Source organism: Mycothermus thermophilus (genome assembly GCF_041956435.1).
Source record: "Mycothermus thermophilus strain CBS 625.91 unplaced genomic scaffold VTJ04scaffold_1, whole genome shotgun sequence".
Lineage (NCBI taxonomy): Eukaryota > Fungi > Ascomycota > Sordariomycetes > Sordariales > Chaetomiaceae > Mycothermus > Mycothermus thermophilus.
In genome coordinates this window covers 273,146-295,726 of record NW_027191427.1, presented here as the reverse complement: position 1 = coordinate 295,726, position 22,581 = coordinate 273,146, and the positions used below count along the sequence as shown (strand labels likewise).

At 56.0% G+C, this 22,581-nt stretch overlaps 7 protein-coding genes across 7 annotated transcripts; 4 read left to right on the top strand and 3 right to left on the bottom strand.

Annotated features, from left to right (window-relative positions):
• Window positions 1-75: 75 nt before the first annotated feature.
• VTJ04DRAFT_106 (uncharacterized protein) lies at window positions 76-623 on the top strand (the record flags this gene model as incomplete). Its single annotated transcript, XM_069358356.1, has 2 exons — window positions 76-223; window positions 361-623. The coding sequence occupies 2 exons, from the start codon at window positions 76-78 to the stop codon at window positions 621-623; spliced, it is 411 nt and encodes a 136-aa protein (XP_069222716.1).
• Window positions 624-656: 33 nt separating this feature from the next.
• On the top strand, window positions 657-1,985 carry VTJ04DRAFT_105 (uncharacterized protein; the record flags this gene model as incomplete). The annotated part of the gene is made up of 4 exons (XM_069358245.1): window positions 657-851; window positions 912-1,399; window positions 1,469-1,567; window positions 1,628-1,985. 4 exons carry the CDS (start codon window positions 657-659, stop codon window positions 1,983-1,985), a joined length of 1,140 nt encoding a protein of 379 aa, XP_069222715.1.
• Window positions 1,986-4,196: 2,211 nt separating this feature from the next.
• VTJ04DRAFT_104 (uncharacterized protein) lies at window positions 4,197-6,407 on the bottom strand (the record flags this gene model as incomplete). The annotated part of the gene is made up of 1 exon (XM_069358134.1): window positions 4,197-6,407. The coding sequence occupies one exon, from the start codon at window positions 6,405-6,407 to the stop codon at window positions 4,197-4,199; it is 2,211 nt and encodes a 736-aa protein (XP_069222714.1).
• Window positions 6,408-8,183: 1,776 nt separating this feature from the next.
• VTJ04DRAFT_103 (uncharacterized protein) lies at window positions 8,184-8,585 on the bottom strand (the record flags this gene model as incomplete). The annotated part of the gene is made up of 1 exon (XM_069358023.1): window positions 8,184-8,585. The coding sequence occupies one exon, from the start codon at window positions 8,583-8,585 to the stop codon at window positions 8,184-8,186; it is 402 nt and encodes a 133-aa protein (XP_069222713.1).
• Window positions 8,586-9,886: 1,301 nt separating this feature from the next.
• VTJ04DRAFT_102 (uncharacterized protein) lies at window positions 9,887-10,701 on the top strand (the record flags this gene model as incomplete). The annotated part of the gene is made up of 2 exons (XM_069357912.1): window positions 9,887-10,064; window positions 10,151-10,701. 2 exons carry the CDS (start codon window positions 9,887-9,889, stop codon window positions 10,699-10,701), a joined length of 729 nt encoding a protein of 242 aa, XP_069222712.1.
• A 1,151-nt stretch (window positions 10,702-11,852) lies between these two features.
• Window positions 11,853-12,376, top strand: VTJ04DRAFT_101 (uncharacterized protein; the record flags this gene model as incomplete). Its single annotated transcript, XM_069357802.1, has 2 exons — window positions 11,853-12,065; window positions 12,266-12,376. 2 exons carry the CDS (start codon window positions 11,853-11,855, stop codon window positions 12,374-12,376), a joined length of 324 nt encoding a protein of 107 aa, XP_069222711.1.
• A 260-nt stretch (window positions 12,377-12,636) lies between these two features.
• VTJ04DRAFT_100 (uncharacterized protein) lies at window positions 12,637-15,714 on the bottom strand (the record flags this gene model as incomplete). The annotated part of the gene is made up of 1 exon (XM_069357691.1): window positions 12,637-15,714. The coding sequence occupies one exon, from the start codon at window positions 15,712-15,714 to the stop codon at window positions 12,637-12,639; it is 3,078 nt and encodes a 1,025-aa protein (XP_069222710.1).
• Between the last annotated feature and the right edge of the window lie 6,867 nt (window positions 15,715-22,581).

The window sequence follows — 22,581 nt, the reverse complement described above, 5'->3', positions numbered from 1 at the left end:
TCGGCGCTCCACCGTTGGAGACGACGCCTCGGATCCATCAGAGACCCAGCAGAGACTCAGCAGAGACCCAGAAAAATGGGGACTCGGGCTCAACAGCGCAGTGCAGCGCTGTGCAGAGAGATCGCGCGTTTCCCCGCTGGCCCGACACTCAACACAACCGTCGTGCCCATCCTTCCCGAGAGGCGAACCAAGATCTGTGCGCAGAGGTCACCATCTGTCTTGGGTATGGCGTCCCTCGCGCTCTTCACGGGCTCTGCCCGAATGGGCCAGAAAGGCCTTTGCCACCTCCCATCTCGAGGACCGCAGCGACGGGCATTTCCTTCCTGCGAGTGCTGCTTTGTCAAAGCACATGGGCCCCAGACCTTCAGCTGTTCACACCGGTCCGTGATCTGCCTCTCGCTTCATGGTTAGCCGTGGTTTCAGCACATCGTCCGTCCCAAGATCGACTCGAGATCCAAGGTGAAGCGGAAACAAACAAAAGACCCAGCCCTCCGGTCCGCCCTGGGTCCGTTCTCCCCTTGCTTTTGGCGTGGGTCCTACTCCAGACTTGCAGACGCTTCTCAAGTCTTGGAGATCAACAACATCTCATCATCATCATCATCATCATCATCGACACCGAGTAGCAGAGAGGCAGCGTACAGCAGCACATCTCAACCATGGCGGCTAACCTTCCACCAGACTTCGAGGAGCCCTACCCGGGCTGGGCTGAAGAGAATAAGGGGCCATTGATTCTGGGAGTCACCTCGGCCATGACCACCCTCGCCGGTTTGTTCGTCATCGGCCGCATTTACAGTCGCATCATTTCTCTCCGGAAACTGGCCATTGACGACTACATCGTCATTGTCTGCATTGTGAGTTTGGGGATCTTGTTTATGGGGTCCTGATTACCGTGTTGCTGACAAGACACCCAGCTCTTGAGCATTGCCTATGTCATCCTGGCCTCTCGTGCCATTGCCTATGGCGGCGGCCGGCACTTGCTCACATTGCCACAAGAGGATGTGCCCAAGGCCATCTATTACACGGTCGTCTCCTTCGTGCCCGGCGTCTCGTCCTTCACCATCCCCAAGTTCGCCGTCGTGATCTTGCTTGCCAAGGTCCTCAACCCGGGGAGGATTCACAAGACCATCATGTGGATCATCTCCGTCCTCTACTTGCTCATGTCGGCCGGCATGTTGGTTATTAACTTTGCCCAATGCACGCCGGCCGCGGCGCAATGGGGTGGCGCCGAGGGAACCTGCTGGGACAGGAAGATCACGGTCGACTACGCCATGGCCCTGGGTGTCTGCTCGGTCCTGTTCGACTTTTACCTCGCCATTTACCCGACCATTGTCCTGTGCGGCCTCCAGCTCAATTGGAAGAAGAAGTTGGCGCTGTCGTCTTCTCTGGGCTTTGGATACTGGTGAGTGGTGGCGAGCTATCCCGTACTATTTGCCTAAAAGTCATGATCGGCAACTAACGAGGTTTGTAGCGCCGGCGTGATCACTTGCTACAAGTGCTACACTCTCAGCGGCCTGCTGTCTCTGGAAGACTTCACCTATGCCGTTGACGATGTCGTCCTCTGGACGAAGTGAGTCCTCGCTCCTGGCCCCCCTGAATTGAATCAGGTTTGCTAACCCATCCCCTCCAGCATCGAGGGTAACTGCGTCCTCATTGGCGCCTGCATCCCCTGCATGTACCCGCTCGTCAAGAAGATCTTCGGCAACCGCGCGCTCGGCGGCAGCACGCCCAACAAGGACAGCCACCAGAACCGGACCGGCCCCAGCGCCATCGTCACCATCGGCTCGTACCCCAACAAGAAGCGCACCAAGAACAACACCATCGGCCTCTCGCAGCTCGACACCGTCAACGACGACAACAAGTACATCATCCTCGAGGAGCGCTCGTTCCACGCCAGCACCACCGAGCTGCGCGCCGAGGACGCCGCGGCCCAGCAGAAACAGCAACAAGAGATCCAGGCAAGGGCTACCCGGCAGCCTGGGTGGTGATGATGCGGCGGCGGATACTCAGTAGCAACTGTTTTGGATGGTCCGAGTGTGGCAAGGCCCACACCCACACCTTTGTGTGTCTCGGACTACATGTGGGAATTGGGGGGGTTAATCATCATCAGCATCATGGGACAGGGACTTTTTGCCAAAGGGTCTGGTCTGGTCTGGGTCTGGGTCTGGTTCTGGTTATGGCTGGGACGACTTAATGTCTATGTATGCGTGGGGGTATGTGTGTGCGAGAGAAAGCGTGTTTGCTTCAACACCAACGGTATAATGACTCTGTAACCTTATGATACCCTACGCAGAAACTCATCTAATGACATCATCATCACGGTTTTCTTTGTTCATGTTACTAACTGCTTCCTGCTCCGTTCTGCTCACGTTTCAAATGGACGGGTTTAAAATGCCCATTGTCACACATTCGCGGACATCAGGACATTGGGTTCTAGCCGGGTCTGTTTCACAAGTTCCTCTGACTGACTCAGCAAGCCCTTGGCGTGCTTCTTGGGTGCTGCCATTGCTGACTCGCCAACATGAGGTGGAGTGGGTTGGAGAAGAAGGCAAAAAAAAGCAAGCGACCCCTGTGTTCTTTTTGTTCTTCGTTTGTCATGTTTTACTAGCCCTGAAGCTTGGCCATGGCTGGCTTGCTGGGGCAATGCCGACTCTTCTGGCTTGATATCCCCTCTCCATTCTTGGATGTCTATGAGTGAATCTCCTCAGCAAAATGAGGTTATCAGCAAGCTTGAACAAACCTCCTTTCACGAGAGAGGGGACGGAGGGGGCGGGATTGAGAAGTGTCTTCGGCCCTATTGTTCTGCTAGTACGGAGTATCTGCGAGTGTCTAGGTGCAGAGTTCCAAGTCATCACCGGCCGTTCCGAAGCTTGCTTGCTTGATTGCTTGCTTGTCTGCCCTGCGCACTTGGGTGGAAACCCTTCAGGGTGGGTTCGTTGTGATAGTGATAGGCAAACAAACCCGCGTGGGCGTAGCTGGTTTGAGTGTGGGATTTTTGTGTCTGGAGCTAGAAGACCTAGAAAGGCAATGGTTTTTCGGTATCCATATCTCGGTATCTTCATGGAGAAGTAAGTCTCTTGCTTTCGCCCTATCTAGCTGTGATCCTCCGTTGCCTGATGGACCTGATGGATCCCGATGTGGGTTTGTGGCTAAGGCTGATTAAGGCTGAGAGAGGTTAGCACTGGTTAAGCAACAAAAGACGGGCCGAAGAGGTGGCGGGCCGAACTGGCACAGGCTAACTGATAATCTATCATCAGCCTTCGGAGTTCGGTTGACATCCCATGTCACACAAGTTAGTCTGATTGTTAGGGGGTCAACAACAGCAGGTTTGGACGATGATGATTACTGAGGCGGTTTTCCCAGATGACCCTCCCGACTCTCTTTTCATCAGGTTACTCGGCGAAGTGTTCAAGGCGTTGAGTGGAATATAGCTCAAGTCTGCTTTTCTGTTCACGCTTCTATCTCCCCACAGCTAATTATCCCACCACCTCTCGATGTAACACGAAAAGCCCTCTTCTCCCCCCCTGCGCTCTGTCTATTCCCAATATGAGTTTCACACTCGACTTGAAACGCCGGCTTGTTTTCTAGAAGCCGTTACTTGCATCGCTCCCTGGTGCTCGCTTGGCTTGCAGTAGTGTAGGCGAAAAAACGGCTGTCAACCGAGCAAAAGCAACACAACACAACGCTCCAGATCGACGATGCATACATAGCGTCGCCTCTGGCATCTCTGACGTCAGAAACCATCGCCAGAAACAATGTTCCGGCCAGTTGGTCAAGTCTTCGTCAACAGAGGGTTGTTTGATTAGTCTCATCGACCCGGACATTCCTCTCTGCACTTGGCTTTGACATGAAATCCCCCATTTGACCCATGTCAACTTGGACATCAACTCGGACACTTATGAGACAGAGAGCCTTTGGAATCGATGGGACGTGTCGTGATTGTATGGGGGTCAAAGCACCTTGCAGCACGAGTGTTGGTCGAGGTCTTCATACTTCAGGACGAATGATCTTACCTTGATCACCATGGCGAATGCAGCGAACACAGTGGCAATTGTCTCACGCTCCTCAGCTACGAGTCGGCACCGTATGTACCTAGCATCATTGTCATGACTCGGATTCATAAGTTCATTCATTCATCCTAATTTCATCGTAACTACGTTATTGTTGGTATTTTCCTCGATCTCATTCTTTCCCCCCCTTCAAAGCTTCGGCGCCGACGACCCCTGCTGAGCCAAATCGAACCGATCCAGGTTCATGACCTTATCCCAAGCCGCCACAAAGTCCTTGACAAACTTGTCCTTGTTCGTGGAGCTGCCGTACACCTCGGCAATGGCGCGCAGTTCGGCGTGCGAGCCAAAGATCAGGTCGGCGCGCGTGGCCGTCCACTTCTTCTCGCCCGTCTTGCGGTCGACGCCCTCGAACAGCTCATTGCCGTCAATCGGCTTCCACTCGGTGCTCATGTCGAGAAGGTTGACGAACCAGTCGTTGGTCAGCTTGCCCGGGGTCGCGGTGAAGACGCCGTGCGAAGAGCCGTCCCAGTTGGTGCCCAGCACGCGCAGGCCACCGATGAGCACTGTCAGCTCTGGAGGTGTAAGCGTCAGCAGGTTGGCGCGGTCAACCAGCAGCTGCTCGGTCGATGCGCGCGGGCCGCCACGGCCGTAGTTACGGAAGCCATCGGCCTGCGGCTTGAGATGGTCGAAGGACTCGACGTCGGTCTGCTCCTGAGTGGCATCGGTGCGGCCAGGAGTGAAAGGCACGGGAACACCCGCGGCCTGCTCGAGGGCGGCCACGCCGGCAAGCACGATAAGGTCGGCCAGGGACACGCGCTTGCCGCCGGCAGCCGAGGCGTTGAAGGCTTCCTGCACACTCTCGAGGGCCTTAAGGACCTCGGCCACCTGCGCCGGGTTGTTGACCTCCCAGTCCTTCTGGGGAGCGAGGCGAATGCGGGCGCCGTTGGCACCGCCGCGCTTGTCGGTGCCGCGGAACGTCGAGGCCGAAGCCCAGGCAACCGAGATGAACTTGGTCGGCTCGACGCCGGTGGCTAGGATGTTCTGCTTGAGGGCGGCGATGTCCTTGTCGTCGATCAGAGGATGGTTGACGGGCGGAAGCGCGTCCTCCCAAGGCAGGATCTCGGAAGGAATCTCGGGGCCCAGCCAGCGGGAGCGGGGGCCCATGTCGCGGTGCAGCAGCTTGAACCAGGCGCGAGCGAAGGCATCGGCGAACTGGTCGGGGTTCTCGAGGAAGCGGCGCGAGATCTTCTCAAAGCCGGGATCGAAGCGGAGCGCCAGGTCGGTCGTGAGCATGCGCGGAGGATGCTTCTTCTCCGGGTCGAACGGGTCCGGGATGAAGGGCTCGACACCCTTGGCAACCCACTGGTTCGCACCAGCCGGGCTCTTGGTGAGCTCCCACTCAAACTTGAAGAGGTACTCGAAGAAGTGGTTGTTCCACTTGGTCGGCGTCTTGGTCCAGATGACCTCGAGACCGCTGGTGATGGTGTCACCGGCCTTGCCGGAACCGAAGCTGTTCGCCCAGCCGAGACCTTGTTGCTCAATAGGCGCGGCCTCGGGTTCCTTGCCGACATTGGTCGTGGGACCGGCGCCGTGCGTCTTGCCGAGGGTGTGGCCGCCGGCAATGAGAGCCACAGTCTCTTCCTCGTTCATGGCCATGCGGCCGAAGGTGATGCGGATGTCGCGGGCAGCGGCAAGCGGATCGGGAATGCCATCCGGACCCTCCGGGTTGACGTAGATAAGACCCATGTGGACAGCGGCGAGAGGGCTCTCGGGCTCACGCGTCTTGATATCTTTCTGGGGCTTCCCCTCGGCATCCAGGTAGCGCGTTTCGTTCGCAAGCCACTCTTTCTCGGCGCCCCAATAGACAGACTCATCGGCTTCCCAAGTGTCTGGACGGCCAGCGGCGAAACCGAAGGTCTTGAGGCCCGCAGTCTCGAGGGCAACGTTGCCGGCGAGCAGGAGCAGGTCGGCCCATGAGATCTTGTCGCCGTACTTCTGCTTGATGGGCCACAGCAGGCGGCGGGCCTTGTCGAGGCTGACATTGTCGGGCCAGCTGTTGAGGGGAGCGAAGCGCTGCTGTCCGCCGCCACCACCACCACGGCCGTCGAAGACACGGTAAGTACCGGCGCTGTGCCAGGCCATGCGGATGAAGAGGCCGGCATAGCTGCCGAAGTCAGCAGGCCACCAGTCCTGCGAGTCGGTAATGAGAGCAGCAAGGTCCTTCTTCAGACCCTCATAGTCGAGCTCCTTGAAAGCGGCGGCATAGTCGAAGTCCTTGAGCGGGTTGGACCCGGGGTGGTTCTGGCGCAGGACGTTGAGGCGGAGCTGGTTGGGCCACCAGTCGATGTTCTTGGTGCCGCCGCCGGCAACGGTCGCATGCTTGATTGGGCACTCTCCCATGGTGTCGGTGATGTCGGTGATATGAATCCTTGTGTCTTTGGTAAAGTAAAGGCACTTGTTGAGGAAGTTTGGAGGGGAACTGATTCAAAGGAACACTTGGGGCCGTTGTGAAGGAAGGAGGGGAAGGAGGGGGACGGCACTGATGAATGAGCCTCGAGGAAATGGGAAAGGGAAAAAGGAAAGAGAGTGTCTCACATATACCCACGAGGTAGGAGGCAGAGAGGTAGATATTTCAACACCCGCGGCAGCCACCGGCGGTAGCCACCGACCGGGCAGGTACGCATACCAGTCCTCAAGGTACCCAGCAACGGCCCTCCTTTCCACTCAGCAGCCAACCTCTATTCGTGGATGCGGCATACGAATGGAAGGTCGATACCCCGCTTCAAGGGTCCGGACATGTTGTACCGCAGCCGTCTTGACCCCGCATCGCGTTGAGGGGCAGCATCGCGACATCCATGATACATTCTCCCCTCCCCCTGAATGACATTCCAGTCTTCTTTGTGGTTCGATCACCTCCCATCCAACGGTTCCCCTCGGCTCTTGCGTATCCCACATATTGCCCTCATGCTACCGGCAGTCCTTCTGTGACAGAGTCTCCGTTTTCTTGCCTGATCCTCGCATACTTCCTACTACTAGGTACAAGTGAAACAGTTCGAGGCCCAATGCTTTGGGCATGGCCCAAACATTCCAGGTTGCTGGGGTGCATCAAGCTCCAACCGTTGGCGTGGCAAGGAAAGCGGGGAGCTCCCCGTTCGGCGCTGTGGATGTCTCGGATCACGGGACCACGATTGGAACACCTGGCACTGCATGTTTCCAGATGGGTAAAGTAAATCCAATTGAGCGACTTCACCATTCTGGAAGTTCTCGAGGCCCCGGGGCCGTCGGAGTTTCGATCATGTCCAAGTCTCCTCCGAACTTTGTTTGCCATGTTCCCTCGAAATGTCCACATGGGAAACCGTCTCTCGGCGCCAAGGGTAGAGAGTGGGCATGCTCTCTGAGTGAGCAACAAAGAGCGGGGACATGGAATACACCGAGCTCCAACCAATCTGAGACAAGTTATTTTTATTGCCGGCACTGACGGCATTCTCCTACCAGAGCACGCAGCCAAGCTAAGAAGTGGGTAGGAATGGGAGAAGGTCAACCGAAACCATGACCGCTCACGTAATCTCAAGGCAAAAGAGAATAATCAAGCTCGAGAACAAGGAAAAAAAGGAGACAAGAACACTCTCATCAACCTCGCCGTAATACCTCGCTCTCCGTGGCAGCGCGTCGCGAAGTCGTTATCTCCGGCCTGGGCAAGCGATTTCTCGGCATCTACGGAGTTCTGGGCTTGATGTTGCAATATTGATACAAACTCGCCTTATGCCTGGGCGGTGTGGCGAGTTCATCACGATGATCTTTTGTAATCCTATGGCTCGTTTACATGCTACATATGGCAGGTGTTGTAGAATCGGAGACCATTTCACCTGGCATGACGACAGCAGTCAGAATCACTTTCACACTGGTCCGGACAATGCGGCTCTGTTCCTGGTAAGACATATGTCGTAAAGACTCCGGAACAGTCCTTTTCATCAGCCTCAAAGCCAAAGTGTCATCCGATTATTGAACTGCCAGAATGTGCCATTCACACAGCCTCCCTCCCACCTCTTTCCAGCAAGTCACCATGGGTATCCCGTTTGTCTATGCATAGAATGTGTAAACCATCTTTCCCAGTGTGTATCCACCATTTGAGCATCTCTTCATCGTCTGTCTCAAAGCCCCTTGTGAAGTATGCTATCACGCATTCTGGCCCGAAGCAGCAGCATCGGCCTTTTCCCTGGCCAAACGAGCCACCTTCCCAACGGCCTGCTCCAGCGTGACCTTGTCGGCACCTTGGATGATTTTGTTCCCGTTCACGGCGACTTGCTTGCCGTCCTTGAAGAACATGAAGGTGGGCATGGCAGCAATGTTGTATCGCATGGCGAGAGCGCCAATGGTATCCACGTTGACCTTGGCAAAGGCGAGGAAGCCGGGAATGGACAGGTTCGAGGCCATCTGGGCGTAGAAGGGAGCGATCATCCTGCAGGGGCCGCACCAGTCGGCATAGAAGTCGGTCACGACATAGCGGGTTGACGACAGGAGGGCGTCAAACTCGCTGGCGGAGGAGATGTGATGAACTTGATCCGAACCTGCTCCCATCGTACTGGTTGTTGTTGTGGTGGGCTGTTGGGGTCCTTCAACCGGGTCTTGCAGCTGTCGGTGTGGACGATACTCGAGGATGGGCCCCTCAACTTTCATCAAACTGCCAGGTCAGTCAATCTCGCTCGTTCGACCTGGGCAGGATGGGGCTCTTGAATGATGGCTTGGTCGTTGGTCGTTGGCTGTTTGCTGACAAAGGAACGGCAAACCCAAGGCAGGCTTGAACCTGCGCGAAGATTCTCGGCCCAAAGCTGGAAAGGCCACACCACTGCCCCTCTTTCCCCCACCTCCCGAGAGTTCGCCGGCCAGGCCAAGACCGGGTCCCACATCTATGTGGGGCAGGACAGGGATAAGGTCTTGAGGAAAGTGGATCCGATCTCGATCTCGGGCTTCATCCACGGAACTTACCGGTCATTGTTGACATTGGCAACGCTCAGAGGCTTCACCACCCAGGTGTACCATCTTGCCTTTTCATCAACCAGGTATGTTCTGGAGCTGAAACTGGAGTACAAGATCACGTGTTCGCTAACCAATAGACAGGTCGACCTGCCCGGAATGTGAGAACATGTCAAATCCACAGGACCTCGAAGTTGCAGAGGACAACCCCCTGAGATACTGCTGCCTCAAGCCTTGACAGACTGAAGGTCCACCTTGGGGACGGAATGCCGCCTCGCCAACACGGAATAACACGGATTATTCAATATTCCGTGGTCCTGGGTCGTCATGGACATCCGGCTGGCATATACACCTTCCGTCATCACCACGAACTCTCAGGCAGAACGCCGATCATCATCCCAACTTGGAAGACTTTCCTCATGTTGTCCGGGTTGATCGTGAGACATAAGAGGCACTCGTCACTCACCGAGTCGTGATTTCTCACTGATTGGGTCGCCATGGACATGTGGCTAGGAGATCAGATGTCGCGACTACCTTAGTCTCTCGGGCGGCTCGCCGAGCACACCGCGAGCCTTCCGTCATGTGGCCCAGGTTGAGAATGAGAGGCACGAAGGGGTGCTTGTCGTCGACTCGCGATTTCTCGCCGAGTTTGTGAGGTGAAGACTCTGTTGCGGAACTCACGTCTTGCCCTCGCACATTGCCCTAATTCTCCTCCCCACGAACCGCGGAATTTAAATTCTCTTGTTCCCCTCGATTTTCGTTTCGCCTTTCGACCTCTTCTTCTTCTCAACCGTCTCCTCCTCTCCGTCTTGTCTGATTCTCTTGGTTGCGAGTCATCTCAACTGATCAAAATCCTCACTTACAACCTCCTCATCTAATCACATCTTCACCTGAAGTTGCCCATCATGACCTCTCCCCAGGACCCTCACACGAAGACCTTCTCTCACGTCAATGGCTCCCAAAACGAGCTCCTCGACCGCCTGGCGGTTGCGGAGCTCTGCAAGGGCTGGCCCGTTTACCGTGATGCGTCCGAGTGGAAGAACTACCGCGACATCTTCACGGACGATGCCACCGTCTGGACCAGTGAGTAGCAGCACCAGCCCTCTCTGCCTCCCTGCCTTACCTTCTCATTCTGGTTGGCAATTAACCAACCAACACCCCCATTACAGCTTGGACCGGCCCGCTCCCCATCGATGAGTTCATCGCCCTCTCCAAAGCCGGCAAGGCCAAGGGCGTCTTCATCATGCATCGCGAGTGCGGCACTCTGGTCGAGCTCAACTCTGCCACCAACCGCGCCGTCGGCAAAATGAAGGCCACCATCACCCACCGCTTCCGCTTTGACCCGTCCACGGGCACCCTCAACACCACTGATGACAGCAAGAACACGGCCGAGTTCGACGTGGACTGCGACTGCCGCTTCATCTTCTTCTGCGAGAAGTCTGGTGGAGGAGCATGGAAGGCCAAGTACGTCAAGCTGTTCTACGAGAAGGACAAGGTTGTCCCCGTCGACGGCAAGACGGCTCCTCGTTTCACCCCCGACGAGGTTGATCACATTCCGACCGGTTACAAGTACCTCGGCGCCGCTCAGGCCCGCCTGGGCTATCGTGTCGATGTCCATCTTCCCACTGCGGCTGGTGAGCTGTTCGATCGCATGTACGGCAAGATGGAAGAGTGGCTGGAGGGCAGCGATATCAATCTGTTCTGGGAGCCGGTCAATTGAGACGTTGAATGGGGCGGCAGGAGTGTAGGTGGACCACCAGCAAGGGGCTGGCAATGGGGTGGCAGTAGATAATAAACGTTAATGAAAGGTTCGGAGTTCGGGGGTCAAGATTGTTAGACATGTTACTTATCTGGACTGTGTCCAAGATTATGCATGCTATGATCAGATGGCGAACGAGGCGAGGGTTGGTAGAAGATACATCATGCGTAAAACCCATCTTTGGGCACATGACCGTGATTGAGGTGCTGTGTGTGATAAAGAGAGAGCTCCGTGTTTTGCACCATAGGTTTACAAAGTTTACAACAGGCAAAATCCAAGGAGCGACAGGCCTTCCTCTGCTATCACTCAGCTCATCTACCTGGATCCGATTGATGTGAAGTTGGTTGTTATTTGACAGAGCTCACGATAATGGGCATTATTAATGGGCATCGCAGTTGCTGTGATGGTTGCAAGGAATAGGATATCATGGTATATACAATTCAACTCTCCCACGGCATATATTCCGTTACACCAACATGTCTCAGAATCCGAGACATACCACTCAGCACAGATCAGTCAGGAACATCACATGAGTCGCCATAGGATGAGAGCTCTCAATAAGATTTAAACACAACGCACAAATTCACTCATTCAACTGAACATACACACACACAAAACATGCAACAACAACATCACACCAAAACCAAGACCACTCAACACAAAAAAACCCTCATTAATTAGCTCCTCCACAACGCACCCGTCTGCCACATACTACCTATTACCCCTATTACCCTTCCCGCCACCTCTATCCCTCGCCAAATATCCCCAACCTGAACCCCCTCCTCCTCCATAAGGCAATGCCCAATTGTCATGATCTCGTCAAAGCAGGATTAACGCATTAACGCCCATCACGACATGAGGCTTTGCGCCTTGAATACAATCTAACCCAATGGAAAAAAACAACAGAAACAACAAAAAACCAAAACACCACTCCAAACAAACAACAAAAAGACAATCAACAAAAGTTGGTACATGATGAGAATCCGTGTCCATCCCCATCCCACCATCATCCTCCATCATGAAACCAAACCAGTCCAATACAAAACAACAACAGAAACAACAATAACCAAAAAAACACGGCAATTACCCAAACAACAGACAACCAATTTAACATGCAACAAAACACGAAGCCACCCCCCTACGACAATGAAACCCTGGCAGTCTGGAATCTGCGAACAAGAAGAGTAAAAAAAGGTCTTGGACCAAGCCAAGACGCAAAGACAATAAACATCCCGACAAGGAACCGACACCCTCAGGTAAGAAAAGTGCAGCAAGCACCAATCTCAAGCCCGATCGGCGTAGCTTTCTTTTCCCGGAGCGGCCCTGTCCGTTCCCTCCTCAGCCGCTCCCCCTCATCGGGACAAAGATAGAGATCCCTCATCAGACCAAAAGCTCGACCATCGCTAACTGCGCATCACATCCAACACATCCGACAACCATCAAAAAGCCGTGGCCATCAAAGGATGCATATCTGCAATGCACAGCCGCGGAAGCGAACCCAGGGACAAGGAAACCCAGTATCTAGTATCGTCCACGAGCCGAGGGCGCCGAGGACGCGAACGAGTCGAACGAGGACCGCGGAGTCGAAAAGGTGCTGGTAATCGGGCTCGAGCTGCTGCTGCTGCAAGGAGAATAGGACAGCGACTTTCGCAGCTTCCATTCGCATAGTCTCATGAATTGCCTGTTTTGTGTGCGTCCAAGGCCCCGTTAGCGCGTTGTCGTTGACAAAGTTGACCGGATGACGAGTTGCGAGGCGAGGCGAGGCGAGGGTGAGGGGCGAGGGGGCGGAGCGACACAAAACGGACAACTCCGGGGCTGGTGGGAAGAGGGGAGAGAGCGCGGTGGGTGTGGTGGTGATGGTGGTGGTAGTGGTGGTGTCTTGGGCTCGGGGGCTAACTAAATGGCAGCGGCGATTTGGAGCATTACTGACAATGCGCCCCGGTCGCCGGGGTTCCGAACGACCACAAGGTGCTTGTCCTTCTTGCTCCCGTCCTTGTCCTTCTTCTGCGGGGACGAGTTCCGGGATCGGCTGGCTCTCCGGGAGGCCGATAGGCGGTCGATGCGTTGTTGAAGTTCGGTGATCTGCGTGGTGGCCTGGTTGTACGATTGCGTCACGTTGTCGAGAGACTGCTTGGCGGTGGTAAGTTCCTGCTTGGTAGCGTCCAGCTGCGCCGCGAGGACCTTGTTGCTCTCGGTCAGGGCATTGATCTCTTCGGTGCGGCGAGCAACCTCCTGGTTCTTCGCTGCCAGCTCCGCACGGAGTCCGGCGACCACGGCATTGGGATCCTTGGCGAGCTCGGCCTCGAGCTGTGCGATTCTCGACTGGAGAGTGATGGCGTGCTGCTGAGCAGAGGCAAGGTCCTGCTTGACTACGCTCAGCTGTGCCGAAAGATTCGTGTTACTCTCCGTCAGGGAAGCGATCTCTCCGATGCGGCGGACAATCTCCTGGCCCTTCGCGTCCAGTTCGGCACGAAGCGCGTTGACGGTGGCCTCGAGACTGGACTTGGCCGTCTCAAGAGGACCGATCTTCGCAGCATCTGCCTGCGCCGTCGCCTGGAGCGAAGCAAGCCTGGCCTCGAGGTCCGTAATCCTGCTCTCGGCAGCCGCCTTGGCCGACTCGAGCTCGACAATCCGGCTGTCAGCGGCACCCTTGGCCGCCTCGAGACCCGGAACTTTGTCGGCTTGATCTTGGAGGACGGCAATCTTGCCCTGCAACTCCGCGATCCGCTCGTTCAAGCCCGCGATACTGCCATTCAGGTCGGCAATATTCTGGGTCAAGCCCGGAACTTTGTCGGCCTCGGCCTGCGCCGCCGCCTTCTCACCAACCAGCCTAGTGATCTCGGCCCTGGCCGTATCCAGTGCGCTCTGCACCACGCTCATCTCCTGGGCGAGGTCGAGCTTCTGGGAAGCCAGAGAAACGTTGGCGGTCTTGGCACCTTCGAGATCGGTGCTGAGCGTGTGGATTTGCGCCTGGAGCCCAGCCCTCTCGGTCGTGAGATCCTCAACCTGCGTCTGCAACCCTGACTTCTCGGATTCGAGACCCTCGACCTTGGCTTTGAGGTCGGCCACCGCCGTGTTCGATGTCGAGAGGTCTACCTCGAGCGTGCTGATCTTCGCAGTGAGACCCAGTTCCGACTCTCTGAGTTCCCCGATCACCGAGTTGAGCCTGGCGATTTCTCCTTCGGCGACGCTAAGACGGCCCTCGACCTCGGCCTTCTCGAGCTCGACCGCGGCCTTGGCCTGCTCCAGAGCCTCCTTTTCCTGCGCCAGCTCCGCGGCTCGGGTCTTGACGGCGGCGTGTTCGGCCTCGAAGTCTCTCTGGAGAGCAGCCTTTTCCTCCGCGGCAGCGTCCATGATCCTCTGCTTGTCCTCCTTGGCAGCCTTGATCTCGCCCTTCAGAGCAGAGATCTGGCCCCCAAGGGCTACAATCTCGCTCTGCAGGGTGTCGCACTGGGCGACCATCGCTGAAATTTCCCTGTCCTTGCTGTCGCGTTGCTCTTGAAGGGCGTCTCGGCTGGTCTCCAAAGCGGCGATCTGATGGGCCAGGAGCTCTTCGTGTTCTTTGCAGTCGTCCTGGTGTCTCTTGAAATCCCTCTCCAGCTCGACAAGTTTCTCGGCAACCTTGTCCCGAGCCACCTTCATCTCCTCACGCTGCTTCTCGGCTTCTTCGATCATGGCCTTTTGCAGCTCCATCGTCGATCTGCACTCCTCCAGAACCTGTTTGGTGGCGTTGAGCTTCCCTTCCAAGGCGTCACGCTCCTTCTCGGTCTCGTCCAACATGACCCTCTGCAAGTCAAAGTTGCTGCGGAACTCGTCGAAAAGGGCCTTTTGCTTGTCCAGCATGCTCATGAGCTCCTCCCTGCTGCTGCGTTCCTGGTTGCGCTCCTTCTCGACGAGGGTCTTTTCCTTGTTCAGGGCGGTGAGGCGTGAGTCGCGGTCCTCGAGCTCCCTCTTCAGCTTGGCCTCGCTCTGGCGCAAGGCCTTGGCCTCAGACTCGAGTTGCTCGAGCTTCTGAACCAGGTCGCGCTCCATGTCCTTTTGGTACCGCCCAAGCTCACGGGCGTACCTGAACTCGGGACGCTCGGTGAGGGGCAGCATCTTGATCTGGATGGGGCGGCCGTTCGTGCTCTTGACAACGGTCCGATCATCCGCTGGAGCCTTGGCCTTCGCGGCCGGGAGTGGCTTCGCCTTGCGAGGAGGAGGCGGCGGCACCGAGCTGACGACACTGACGCTGTCCGAACCGACGGTGCTGGGGGTGAAGCGAACCGAGTGTGTCGACTTGGTGTTGAAGTCGGTGGGCGTCACATCGCTGGCGGCCGAGCTGCTGCCCGAGCTGCTCCCCGAGTCTGACTCTGATGGCGACGAGATGATGGTGGTCGCCTGTGTGGTGGACGACAGGTCAGAGGACAGCTCCGAGACGGCGGACTCGGTTTCATGGTCAGCATCCGGGAAGGGGCGGTCCCGGCGGTCCTGTCTCTCCGGGATCCGCTTGTCGGGGCTGTAGTGGGGTCCTGAGACGGACCGGAGTGGTGGCGCATTGTAGCCGGAGGAGGAGGACAAGTTAACGGAGGAATGCCTCGACGGCCGAAGGCTGACAACACCCTGACGCTCAGGAGGGATACCTGGGAACTTGGCCCGGAGGACCCTCCTGGGGAGGAGCGACCCGGTGGAAGCGTTCGGGGCAGGAAGTGGTAGCGGTGCGGTGGAACGAGAGACATCGGAATCACTCTCCAAGGAAGGGAGGTTAGACGACGATGTGACGGAGCTATCGGAGTTTCTTCGTGGCCGTGGCGACGGGCGCAGAGTCTTCCGCAGCATAGGCTTTGGCGGCTGCCCACTGACTTGTGGCCGGTCAGAATCCCAGTCGGGGAACTCGGGGGGCCGGGTGCTAGACCGGATATCGGACCCGGTGGCGGTTGATCCTGTCCTCGACCCTCCGGCCCTCGGGCGGAGGATCGTGCGTTCTCTGTCCATAGCGGGTGGAAGTGGCAGTGTCGATATGTTCTCTCAGTATGTTCTGTATGCTTCCGTGATATGTTGGAGTATGTCTTTCACTCTGTCTCGGGCCTTGGTGTGTACTCTGATGGGCTATGTATGTAGGTCTCGTGATCTCTGGCTCTCTTCTATTTCTGGGTGGTCTCTCAAGTGGCTATCGGGTTGTAGTAGTGGCGGAGGATTGGAGTAGTAGTGTAGTCACGGGCAGGCATGGCTAACAGGGGAATATCGATCTTTTGCAACGGGACGTGCGTCTTGTTTGTTGTGGGCACGAGACGGAGGGACGAGGCGAGTGGTTGATGCAGTTCGGAAGGGGGAGAGCAAGCAAGACAAAGCAGGCTAGGGCGTGCAGCAACGCGTGGTTTTGATGGCGGAGGGCCACAGTCCTGGGACGTCTGGTGGGGTGCCGGCTCTCACTTGCTGGCCGGGGGGGTGTGAGGAAGGGCTCGGCGTGGCTATGGTTGGGCCGCTTCTTTTCTTCACTTGTTGTCCCGGGTCCCATCCACCCGTTCGTAACTTCACCGACTGGGCCCCGACTTGGCTTCCCGTCAAGAAGCCATCCGGGCAACTCGACTGGACAGACAGACGCCGGTTTGTGGGCCTCAAGGCCGTGAGTCAACAGCTCGTGTCAGCCTCATCAGCTGCTATATTCGGCCAGCAACAAGGCGAGAGGCCTGCAAAAATCCTGATGGCTGGTATTGGGCATGGACACGGTGAGACATCGAATCGGTGTCGGGTACGGGGTCGGGCTCGGGGATGTGATGAGCTGGAGCACGGCGCCTCGCCAGAGTGAGATGTCATGTGTCACGGATGCCCAGGCATCGACGGCGGACAGCCGGCCTGGAAGCCATATTGCGCCATCTACGACGAGGACAGCCTACGACAGCCTACGACAGCCGAACTGAGGAACTGAGGTGGAGAGAAGAGGGGCAGAACCCCGGCCTCGTTGCTTTCGGTTGGACCGCATCCATGCTCTTCTCTGCGCTTTCTGCACTTTCTGCACTTTGCCGCTTGTTGCCCATTGCCAAATCATCTTCACTTGAGGCAAGAACGCCCAGCAACCCGGCTCAGGCGAGGCAGGCCCAGAGGCAGGCCAAGGCAGGCCCGGCCAGGGCAGGGGCGACCTGAGGAACAAGTGAAGACTGGACCGCCAAGGGCCGTGAGGAGAGGAGAAATGCAACAGAAGGCACACCATGCTGTGGGGAGGGCACCTTAGGAAGCGCTCAATCAAAATTCTCGCAAAAGCCTCAACCATCATCCATCGCTGGGTCCATCGCTCAGGTGTTGCGCACACGGAAAGCGTCGTCGTCAATCACAGATCCGGGGTCAGACGGGAACGAGCGACGTTGGCTGGAAATGGCAGCTTCCGTCCGCTACGGCGGGAAGCCGGGATCAGCCCCCCTGCAAGTGTCTGCAGGTGACAAGGGTCTGGTAACCACTCACGTCGATCCCCAGCCGGCCGTTGGGCACCGATTGGGCCACGACATCAACGACGGCTTGTCACGGATCCCTTTAGCCCGACGTGGAACTGCACAATTCGCAACCTCAAGACTCTAAGCCGCAGCAAAAGTTGAGACGGAACTGGGGGGGTTAAAATTTGATTTGTGGCAATTTGCTGGAACATTCTGACTATTACTACGGAATACGCACTCCTATGCGTAAACCCCGTACACTAGGCTCGATATGTTGGTACCTACCTTAGTTGAGCCTCCTCCTTCTCCTCTTCGGGTCCGCCGAGTCTTGGTTGGTGGCTCAATTTGGACCTTGTTTGTTCTGGCAGCAACCGACTCAACCCTAGTATGGAGCTTAAACGGCTACAGACAACTCTCTCCACTTAAAGACACATGTCCAACGCCAGTGGCCGGAGACTGAACTACCCTAGCTCGATCTGCCCCTGCCCAGCATCCATACTTGCACTACACTACATACTAGTGTAAGATCCGCCATCTCTTATGCATAATGCCCTGATCATGAACATCTCATCCATTGGGACTGATGGCTAGGATGCGGTGCTCGCCGCCGTTTAACCCCTGAGTAATGCATCACCAAAGGGGCGTCTCTACATCTGTTGACGAGTCACATGAGTCCAACCGAGACATTCAAGGTTGTTGTGCAGCATACAAGCTCAAGACCGCAACTTATAAACACCTAGGTTCGCTGACCCGAGCAACGGCGGATTGCGGTCAGCTAGGTATCATCCCGGAGCCGACGTTGCAAAAGATACTGTTCTTTGCGGTCTGTTTACTTCACGCCCCAGACGATCAGGAAATTTGGTCAATCTGGCCTTCAGCTACCTAACTGTTGGGAAAATGCTTATTTACTCCATACACGCCACAGGCAACTCAGCAGTTGTTAGTCAGCGACCAGCCGATTTACACCTAACTCAGGCACAGATAGACCTCATGGGTCCCGTCCAACCCCAACATAAAGAGACCAAGACCGCAGCACCTGATACTAGTCCGTGGCCATGGTGATGACCTGGGAAGTTTCTCCACCTCAATGTGCTGGATGCTGCAGGACCCCCTCACTGGAGATATCGCTTGGTGATTCCCATCGTCGTGTATGTGAACATAAGCCCAACTTCAACTTTCAAACCCCCCCTGGCGCTTGTTTATTCGTCGCCGTTGACTGGAGTCTGCGCGGTCGCCAGGCCAGTTCGTCTGCACGTAGTTAGCCGAGCATGTCCGTCCCCGTCGCGCACAATCAACGCCCATTGAAACCCATCGAGAATAGCCGGTTTAGGTAGCTCATCTAGGTGCCCAGAGGTCAAGTAGGCAGGCGGTGAAAGCTTCCTTCTGCCGGAGCAAAACAGAAAAGACCACATCTCCTCTCTCCGTGCCTGAGGTGGCCTGCATCAACACCGCTCCACTCCAGGCGGTGAACAAATCTGGAATCATCATAGGTCCATCCATCTCCGCCTTCTAAACGACACATCTCCCAAAACCGATCACCATCATCACCTGTCACCCGCTGTCGCCGCCTGTTCGGTCGGGTGCCTCCGATGGATAGGTGTATCCGTGTTCTGGACCGCCTTCCGCGGTCCTTCGATCTCGCACGCCGCCTCCGGACGCTAATTACCGAATCGACGGTTCCGGTTCCCCAGATAAGTCTGCAAAAGATCCGTGGAGACGGGCTAGAACAAGGTTTCACGAGTCTCCGCTCACGAAAGCCCGACTACGTGGACGTGTCCACTCCAGATCCTCCTGCTGAGGAGCTGGTGTGCCTGATGCAGTGGATCATGGACAGGGGTGGTTGAAGACCTTTCACCTCTTTTTTTCATGACTTGCTTTGGTTGCCGTGTCAGCGTCATCTCCTCTGCGACTCAGAAGGGGTGGAAGACATATCACCAGCATGCCGCCCACTCGTCGATCTGGAGAATCGTTATTGGGTGTTGTGCGGCTTCCGCCATCGCCTCCACCGCCTGGCGCTCATCGACGACTCAGAGCGGAACATCTTTAAGACCGACCAACACGCCCATGTGCTGACCGTGGCGGATCGGGCGCGATCAGCCAACTGTGAAAGATCGGTTCGAATCCAGCTATGCCAACACCTATGCCAACACACCCCCGGGGGGCTGTGGCGTTTGCCGGTGTGAGGCTTGGGCTGAGGTAGGCTGAGGTAGGCTGAGCGAAGGGGGTGGTGTTGGCGTATTCACCGGATATGTTTGATTTGAATCGGGGATGAAAGGGTGGTCTGATGCCTCATACATTCCGAATCAGCAGGCCCGGCAGTTGAGATACCAGCCAGTCGGATTGTGCATGAAATCCCCGACTCTTCTGGCCACCGACCGTTGAGTTTGGTGATATGTTGTTGCCTTGGCAATGACTTTGTAGCTTGTGTAACCTTGCCCTGAACATCAACTAGTATCGCCAGGGGACTCTTCTGAAGTTGCGTGAGCCACACACTGAATCTAGATCCGTATTCTTTTTCAGGAATAGCTATGCGGTGTGTAATCACTCTAGCTATGTACTCGATCGCCTATCATGAGTTACATTTCAGAGAAGGATAAACAACAAGAAGACATGGTTCACGAGGTTGTCCCCAGCACGTGTAGTGAGCCATTGGGAATTCCTCAACTAGGTCATCACCGCCTGGTCGTAACCATGCCCTGCCGGGGGCGTGAGATATTCACGGAAAAGATTTCCCAGATACGAATCCCTTCGGCAAGATACACTCCTTCTACTCCAAACACCTGGCCAGACCTGAAGCTCCGAGGTTGTTTCTGGGGAAAACATGATTACCTGCATTCTACACACTTACTTGGACCTAGTAATAGCTCATTGCGTGATCATAACAACAGATTCGTGCTTACTTCGCGACGTTCTGACTCATGATATGATTGTTTACACCCTACACCCACCATCTGTTAGTTTGTCTGATTGCGTCTCTTCTTCCCCATGTGCCATGCCAATTCGGCCATGTTAGTCAAGTCAGGATGTTTGTTTACACTGGTACTCTCATGTCCGGGGGCTCTATCTCATGCTTGCTGCTACGCCAGATTGGCATCCAGCCTTTTACGCCGACTCCCATGCGGTCTGTCAATCATTGTGGAAGTGTCCTGCAGACATACCCCCCAAGTGATCGTCAACACTATTGAGATAGTCAATCGAGGGAGGACACCCTAGGCTTTACTGCTTACTCAGGAAAAAAATGGCGCGATATTGAGGCATCAGGCTCTCCTTGCCCTGTTTACGTGGCAAGCAGCCGGCTGCGATGGTGGTTGAGTACCTTATCGAGCCGACTGCGTAGGTTTAGTCCTACTACGCCAGGACAATATGGACAAAAAGAAGACAAACTAGGCAAGTCAGTCCTGTATCAGCCATCCAGCAACCCAATTCTCAGCCAATTCTCAAATTCTACGTGGAATCATGCCTCCTTCAAGGCTGGCGGATTGTATGATGTGGACATCGCCAGACCGCCCATATCATGACAATAGACGGTCTAGAACCTGAACCTTGTCCATTTCGTTGCCCCTGGTCTGGGGGCGCGATGATGCCATGGAGAAAAAACAATTGGACGGGCATGCAAACAACAACTGTTCACGAACTCCATCAGATCCCCCCAAAAAAGCATCCCAAAAAAACCGTTTGATCCCGTATCCGACCGTCTTCGGTGTGGTGGCCTCTCCGTGTTTGTGCGACCCGAGATGGCGTCCGCGTTCGGGGCCGCCGGATCCGGATCTGGACCCCCCCTCGCTTCCGGGCGAGGCGAGCGCCGATGGTTGGATGCTTTGGGGTTCGGCCGGGGGCTCCCGGCCATCGCGCAGCCGGAAGGCCGGACAGCGGAGAACCAGGGTTTTCTGCCCCGCACCGTGTGGAAGGTCTGGCCGGGTCGACGGGCGCATGGGTAAGGTAACTCGGGGCAAAAAGCGCACATGGCCAGCACACCTCGAACACACCTTGGGCGTTTCTTGCCCGGATAAGTTCCCAGAAAACAAAGCGGACACGGGGAGAAAGAAAACACCGCAAAGTGGCGTTGAGATGAAAAGGCCACATGGCCGAGATGATTTGCATGATATCGTACGCTGTACGGCATGTTTGTTCGAGGGGCGTGAGACAGTGCGAACGGGACGGCGGACGTTGGGTTGAATCTCCCTGTCCTCGAGATGATGACGACAAGTTCGATTCGTCGTCCCAGGCAGGGAGGATTGTTTCCAGGACAAACTTCACGATATCCGAGCGCAACGGCTCGTGAGAAAGGAGGCAGACAGCTGGATTGGAGCGCGCACCACGAACACCATGTCGCATCACGCGGCTCCCCAACCAAAACCATGGAATCACAGGGGGGAAACGAGTTGTGCACAACCTCTTTCTGGAACCCGCGTCGAGCTGCAGCAACAGGACCTGCATGTCGGCCGTCCCGTCGTCAACAGTTGGGCAAGATCGGCGAAAGAACTCATCACAACTTCATGAAGGCCGAGACCTGAGATGAGAACTCGCCGTTCGAGACCGAATGGGCATAATAACCCCGGCCCGGGCGTACCTCGTACGTGCCCCGGTACCTACTTAGCTCAGATATGTCTCTGCTACCAACTTGCCATCTGGCGGCCAGACCTTCGGATTCGGACGAGTTGCCCTGTAGCTGATGATGGAGGGAAGCCGAGGCCAGACATGGGCATTGCTGATTTGATGTCACATGGAGGCCATTGTCTGCAGGCTGTATGCCCCTCCTCCTTCTCGACCTCCTTCTTTTGCCCCCAACACCGAAGTACGTCGTAAACTTCCAGAAACAACACAACACAACCGAGACTCGCCTTGGCGTTTACCCAGCATCAAGCCAAAAGGCCGCGGCTCGGCCGAGTAATGTAGAGCAAGAGACGGGCAGCTCTGTTCTGTCGGCCGTACTAAACCGCACCAGCAAAAAGGACATCGTCAATCACATCACGGAAGAAACCCGGAACGTCGCCATCTCCAGGCCGTATAATACATACTACTACTTGCTGGTGGAGCGAAGAATCTCGAAAGTGCCCGAAGTGCCTCCAACAAGCATACACGACAGGCTTCCTGCAGGTGAGGTTCTGGAGGACAAAAATGCTGAAAATGCCAGTGGCTACATACAGCTTGACTGCCTCCTGATCCGGTGAGGCACCAACGGATGGGCAAGTCCAGCAATGGATGGTGGTACTTAGGGATCGCGGGACATCCGTGATATGGCCCGGGTGGTCTCCATGGTGGTGGGGGAGAAGGAGACGAGGACCACACTCTAAAAGACAGAACATGCCACTTTGGGCAGCCCGAAAAACGCCAGCGCTCGATCATCGTTGCATCAGTTTCAAATGCGCCGTCTCGATTCCTCCCATTCTCTCGCTGCAGCCAGTTTCATTTCGGGGCAGATGATAGCCATAGG